Here is a 6856-nt window from a genome sequence, read left to right as displayed (position 1 = left end):
TTTTTTTTTTTTCAGAAGAAAAAGGAGAAGAGGATGTTGAAGCGATTGTTAAAAGTGTATATATATATATATTTATGTATTACACCCCAGTCACTTTGGACTTTCAATACTGTTGCATTGTGCTTATTCATTCGCTGCCATTACGTAGTGGTTTCATACTTGCTTTAATATACTGCCATCCCCCTCTGTTTTTCTTTTCTCTCACCCCCCTTTCTGGTTGCTCATTTATGTATATATATATATATATATATATATATATATATGAGCAAACATTTCTATTTCTATGTGCGATTCCATCGTGACGTTCAGCGCAATCAGTTCACGAGTGGTAGCTGACTACCGCAACCCCTTTTTTTGTTGCACGACTCATTTAGTGTTTGAATTGCATTTCCCCCCCTTTGTGTGTGTATGTGTCATGTCATTTACCCATTTGTATCCTTTTCTTTTTGTTTTTAATGCTTCCCTCCCCCCGGTCTCATAAGTGAAAATGGGCATGCATGAAGGGGCTACGGAGGTTTTCCAGGCCCTTGCAGTTGCGCCGCAAGAGCGCCTGGAATCATTCCTTTCCCTATTCACGGAATTGTGTCCCGCGGAATGCGCGCTCCTCGCGCTTCGTGAGCAGCAACAGCAACAACAACAACAACAGCAACAACAACAACAAAGTAGCAGCAAGGCGGCCACTGATATGGCGGGGGCGTCATTTACAGCTGAAGACGGCGATTTCGCAGAAAATGTTTGGCGACGCTTTAGAGAGCGGCAGGATCATAATGATGCCAATGGGACGAACTCTCACATATCAGAAGCAATGGAAGGTGAGTTGGAGGTTGTAGAGCTCGATGAAAGCACGGCTTGCAGGACGAGCTCCATGACTGCATTTCTCGAGCATGGTATGACGGATGTGGTGCCAACCGTTGGCGTATTCGTTGAAGGTTTGCAAGAGGAATTGGAAAAAAATCGTGAAGGTAAGGAGATGGAGGGAGACCCCGCGGAACCTGCTGAAGAAAGTGGAACAAATATTCTGCAGGAGGTCAATGGCGAGGGGTCCGTGGGGTATGGCGGTGTTGCGTTTGAAGGGGGTCCATCAAGTGACTCGGCGTCTGATGCAGTTTCTGTTGAATCTCAGGAGAGTTCTCGCTCTGACATTAGTTTTGGAGACATCAACTTACCTGGCATCTCCGCAAGTGGTGAATCCAAGGGTGAAGTGCCAACGCCATGCCCTCATGTGTTTCTGAAAGCTGATGAAGTCAAGGGGTTGGAGGTGGATGAAGATTACGTGCAACCATTCGCGTTGGATCCATATTTTGATTACGAAGCGACTATCGTTGGAAAGTCCGTTAGGCTTCACCCCCGTGAATTTGTGTGAGCATGATGTCGGGTTGTGCGTTGAAAGGGCCGTTAGAACTTGATGACCTTCACTCTCCTGCCTTTCCCTCGTTCATGCAATTCGTCGGCACTGGCCCCTCTGATACAGAGTGACTTTACGTGAAAATGGCGGCAGGGTCCATGAGAGACTCCAGTTTTTGTTGCTTCAGTTGGATGTTCGTCTTTCTTGAGGGGGTTTTCTTTTCTATAAAATTGCACTCCTTTGGTTGTTTCTCCTCTTGGAATGGCCGTTCCGCATTCTTTTTTTTTTTTTTACCAGGGGTGTGGCTATATATCATTCATCGTGTAGGTCAACTAATGTGTGGGCTGCGGTGCTTTCGCGTCTTATGCGCATATATTCGTGTGTGCACAGACGATGGAATGCAACAGCATGGTGCCACTTTTAGTTTGAATTTCGTTTTGGCTAACTGGGATCATGACATCGTTATTTTCTTTGTGCTCTTTATATCATTTATGTTGCTCTTTTTTCCACTCACCCATTTCCTGGAAACGCTTCGTATGATTAGTATCAAAACCACCGTCACCGCCAAAACGAACGTGGTGCGTGAAGGAAAGGGTTGAAGAAGAACAACAACAATAAAACAAAACCGAAGGAGAAGGAACGAAGTGCATCCCTTGCCTGTGCAAGAACTGCACCCTCCAGAGTCTAAAAACTAGCTAACAGAAGTGCAGGCGTGAGAAATAGGTTGCACACCGCGGCGCAGTCCACAAAAGAGAAGGAAGCGGAGAGGTAAATACACACATATATATATATATATATCTAGATAGATATTCTTCTCTCCATATATCTACTTAGTTGCATAGCTGATTGCTTATATTTTAATTGTTTTCCCCCCTCTACTCTCCTTATTTTTCCCCATCCCCACTCCCTTTGACGGCGCTTATTATTACTCATGCCCGTCCATGCCCATGCCATGTGGAATTCTCTTTGCTTCTACAAGGCGTATTTACCACCAGAGGACACCGTAAGGGCAACTGGCTACGTGGTATTGGCTCTGGAGGAACCGGAAGAGGAGGTTTCGCCGGTACCGCGTGAGAACTCAAACGAGAGGGGCGTATCGCCATCGCTGTCGCATTTGGATTGGCCAGATGATGGCGCTTTATTTCCAGGGGACCGATTGACCGCCGGTGCAGCGACGAACAGCTCCCAGCTAAGCGATTTACCACCATCCCATGAGAGGTCAGTGATGGATAGGGACACCAAACTTCAGTTTTTTCTTTTCCGAAAGGAAGACGTCTCGCCGCCGTATATGAAGGGGATGCTCGGTAAAATACGTCATTGTTTTTTGCTCTGTTTGCAAGGCGATCGTGGGAACCCATGCCACTGCCACAGGGCACACCTTTTGAACGAAGATGCCTGGCGTTTGAAGCTCAGTTCATTTGATTTTTCAACTCTGTGTGTGTCATCCAACTTTTCGTTACGGTACATAGACGTCACTCACGTCCGTCCGACCGCGGGGTTTTTGTTCACCTGTGGTCTGCTTCACGAGCGAATCATTGTCGCGGCGCAACCTATTCTCTGCCGCTACAATGACAAGTGCCGCTACGGTTCGCAGTGCCTTTTCGTTCATGCTGACATTGGTGGTGACAATCTCACAAAAACGACAGCCGCCACCCCCCTGAGAAATTTGTTGCCCCCACAGGAGGGTCTCGACACTTTTTTGGCTCAGTTGGAGGAGGTGGAGCTCCAAACTGTAGGGGATGTGCAACGGCTGAGCACAAAGGCATTTGACGCTTTTGTCGGCGGATGTGAACCACAATGGACCCCATTATGGCTAAACATATCTATTTTCCGTGAAATTCAACCCAAGGCATCGCTGGAAAGTGTGCTAATTTCTTTTCCTGGTGTTACTGCGCCGGTAGTTCTGCCGCCAAATCTGACAAACGTACTTTCGTTGTTGGACATGTCTCAGAAAGATTTCTACAAACTGAAACTCACCATCAATGTACAGGCAGCGTGCGAAAAGATACGGGCCCGCTTTTGGTCTAGCAGAGATTACAGGACGTTAGACCTCAAAAGGGAAGGTGCGAAATCCTTTTTCACGAACATCACTTTAGAAATTTTACAGTTTCGATCAACAATGGCGGACTGTAGTTGGCGCAAGAAGGATCCAATGCGGCAGGTGGTGACCTCGCTGATGACGTACGTGGATCACAAGAAGTGTCACTGCAATGTCACTTGCGGGAGCCGAAGGCACTGGTCGATGCATAAGCCAGCACTATCTTCCAACGGAAATGGGATGAGTAATGCCACATTTCCCGACCATTCCTGGTGTACATGTCCGCGTTCTACTGTGATGGCTGTCAACTATGAGCTCAGCACACCCAGCGGCTCTCGATGCTCGGAGCAAAATGCACTGGGTAAATTGGCATCCATGGGCCTCCCCACATGTGCTGTACGGGAAGTATTTGTGCATGGGGAACATCAGGGATCAAAAAAGGACCCTAATCCGTTGTTTCCATGCGGTGTCTGTGAGAATATGTTGCGGAAGGTTGCCCACAATGTATTGGAAATTCATGGTGGAGACGTTATGTTGTACATGTACGACTCCACTCACAACCCCAAGAGACTTGTTTATCTTCCCATAACCGAAATTTCTTATAGAGACGACATGGGGTTTAGGGAGTTTGTGGCGGATCTTCATGAGTAGTGGTACCTTATTGTTACTCTCGGTATTTTCACGCACACCTCCCCCCTTGTCAACTCCTCTACCTCCCTTTCGTTTGGAGCGGTAGATGTTTTGCGGGTGGATATCCATTCGATGTCTGTTTGTAGTTTTTTTTCTTTCTTTTTATCGCGGTTATTTGGTTGTCTCTTCACAACGTTCGTCAAATGCCACGCGGAAGCTATGTGAATATGCAAGCATTTGTTCCTCTTGATGTTGTCTTGGTCTTTTTCTATTTTGTTTGCGCTGGTGTGTACGTTTTTGTGAGACATCAATTCAATCTTACGTTTGTTTTGTCTATGCGGCTGAGCGACGCAGCGGACGTAGTCGTAATCACTTTCGTGCAATCAATTCCCACTTTTAATATCTGTTTGGAGACTCGCCATTGTTCATTCTGTTTTGTTTCTCCAGCCAAATTCCCCGTCGACTGATTCGCTAACCGCATGCGGTGGGTTAACGGATGAAGCGTATCTGAGGGCGTGTCCACTTTTTTTTTTGCTTTCTTTTAACTACTAATACTAATTCTGTTAGTAAATATATTTTCATCTTGTTTTTCACCTCCCTTGTCTCGCCTCTGCCCCTCTCAAAAGCAAAAAAAAGCAAGTGAAGAATTATGACCACAATTTTAGAAAATGACAGAGCCTTCCGCATCGAATCAAATAGGGCAATGACGGTTTCCACCCATCTTATTGCCGTGGTATTGGCTTTTTTGACTCTAATTCTTGCGCCAACAGAAGTGGAGGGCGTCCCGGCTATACAGTACAAAACAAGTACGCGAAGGACAATGAACTGCGATAGGTTCACCAAGAACATCGATGAATGCGATACCGATAAGTACCATACGCTTTTACTTCTTCAAGCACTTCCATACATTTTGGTGGCCGTGTCTCTGTTATTTTTCATACCCATTTACTTTGTTTGCAAATATGTGTTTGACTGCTGTGGTGGGCGGAGGCAAAGCGTTAATTTCTGCCACCCCGACAAACGCAGCGCAACCGTCTACAACCGAATGGACCTTTTGCGACCGCGTATATTTGCAGTAGTCGCCGCAGTCGTATGTCTCGCAGCAGCAATTTTGGGTTGCTTGGCCATGTTGGTTATTCAGCAGTGCATGAGGGATGTTCGTAGCAGGGTACGCAACATCGTGGATATGGCGGTCGGATATGAGAAATTACATATGAGTGCAATGAAAGTCGCGCTTTACAATAGCGAAACTGATTCTGAATATCCATTTTTGCTTTCGAGTTTAGAGTCGAATGGACCGCAGTTAAACACCTTATTTCGCAGTCGTGTGGAAACAGTCAAGGGCATTTATGACCGAACGGTTTTAAGCGCTGTTAACGCCGGGAGAAGAGCGGGGTTTTGGATGCTCGGTCTCTTTTTGGCTCCTACAGTCCTTACGCTGGTGGGGCTACCGGTAGCATTTTGTAACTACAGGCGGTACGTCTCCATGTTCCTCTTTTTGTTTATTGGTGTTTTTGGCATTATTGTGTGGACCACCGCAGGGGCTTTTGCTGCACTCAATTTCTTTATTACGGACAGTTGCTTTGAGGTTGAGGAGTTTGCAGAGGGACGCTCCAACATTCTCACCGCCTTATCGGAGTGTGACGAGACAAGTTTAACTAGACCTACGGCTATCATTGAGTCACTCTTTAAATCACAGGCGGGCAAAACGTGTGAAATATTGAAACCATATTGCTACAATGACGGACAGGACTCCACATCTAGTGCCACCAGCGGTTCCGTTTTTTCCTGCCCTAAAGACATGTCGTGTGACAATGTGACGGACCTACAGATGGCTGCATGGGTTGATTCGACAATTGTTATCGCACAGGGAATTGTTAATAACAGTGGCGCTCTCCAAGAGGCGAAGAATAAAGGACATTTTTGTTCGTCTGTTCGTGACGGGGGAATGTGTGACTTGCGGAAATGCGCCAGTGACTGTAAGTTGGGAAATTCGTTAAGTAATGTTGGCCGTGTTGCCAAAAGTGTACTGGTGGGAGTAACAGCGGTTTCGAGGGCGCGCGCGATGCACGAGACGGTCGGCAGTGCGCTAGGCAGTTGTGAGTCGGTTTTAACGACTTTAGCGAGTGCAATGCTCTCCCCATGTAAAACCGCAACCAAAAGTTTGTTCGTCGTGGAGGAATGCCTTGGCCTTCTTGGCTTAGGCTGTATTTTAGCTATGTTTGTGTACGCCATAGGGGCGAAACGCTTCATTTCTCTGAAAAAGGCGTACGTCCCACAGAACGACTAATAACATTTTCTTTTTACGTTGTGCTCTCTTTTCGCTCCTTCCCATCGTTCCTTTGCCTCTCCATCTCTCCATCTTCCTCACTTTATTTTTTTTTCTTCCCCCCTCCAGTTCTTTCTATTCGTGCTGACAATTACACCATTTTTTATGCTCTTTGAATTGTATGGCTTTACTCGCCATCCATCAATAGTGACACAAGCAGAATGAGCGTGAGGTTTTTAAGTTGACACGAAATGAATGGAATGGAGGCGAAGAAGAATATGAGCGAGACCCGAGAGATGTTGATTTTGATGAAGCTTTGCGCAGGGAGTAGAAGGGGTGAGGAAAAAAAAATTCCAAAACTAATAATCACATCTATCTATGAGAAGTACGTATTTTGTTTTCATTCTTACTTTATTTAAATAAATAAATATATATAATTTTTGCTCATTGGGTGGTTTGGGACCGGAATGACATTATCCGTATCTTTCCTACTGATTTGTTGTTTGCGTTGCGGTGTGGGGCACTTCAGGTAGTAGTGACTCTCTTACTTTTTTTTTACATTTTTGTTTATAGA

The 6856-nt window shown here is 45.9% G+C and overlaps 3 protein-coding genes across 3 annotated transcripts; all 3 read left to right on the top strand.

Annotated features, from left to right (window-relative positions):
• Nucleotides 1-487: 487 nt before the first annotated feature.
• Nucleotides 488-1363, top strand: TEOVI_000289000 (uncharacterized protein; the record flags this gene model as incomplete). The annotated part of the gene is made up of 1 exon (XM_067225888.1): nt 488-1363. The coding sequence occupies one exon, from the start codon at nt 488-490 to the stop codon at nt 1361-1363; it is 876 nt and encodes a 291-aa protein (XP_067081989.1).
• A 913-nt stretch (nt 1364-2276) lies between these two features.
• On the top strand, nt 2277-4034 carry TEOVI_000288900 (A distinct subfamily of CDD/CDA-like deaminases, putative; the record flags this gene model as incomplete). Its single annotated transcript, XM_067225887.1, has 1 exon — nt 2277-4034. The coding sequence occupies one exon, from the start codon at nt 2277-2279 to the stop codon at nt 4032-4034; it is 1758 nt and encodes a 585-aa protein (XP_067081988.1).
• Nucleotides 4035-4662: 628 nt separating this feature from the next.
• Nucleotides 4663-6303, top strand: TEOVI_000288800 (uncharacterized protein; the record flags this gene model as incomplete). The annotated part of the gene is made up of 1 exon (XM_067225886.1): nt 4663-6303. One exon carries the CDS (start codon nt 4663-4665, stop codon nt 6301-6303), a length of 1641 nt encoding a protein of 546 aa, XP_067081987.1.
• Nucleotides 6304-6856: the final 553 nt, after the last annotated feature.

The sequence above is a fragment of the Trypanosoma equiperdum genome (assembly GCF_001457755.1).
Source record: "Trypanosoma equiperdum strain OVI genome assembly, contig: ctg_631, whole genome shotgun sequence".
In the NCBI taxonomy this organism is placed as follows: domain Eukaryota; phylum Euglenozoa; class Kinetoplastea; order Trypanosomatida; family Trypanosomatidae; genus Trypanosoma; species Trypanosoma equiperdum.
The sequence above is the reverse complement of the archived record's forward strand: the minus strand, read 5'-3'. Positions and strand labels throughout refer to the sequence as shown.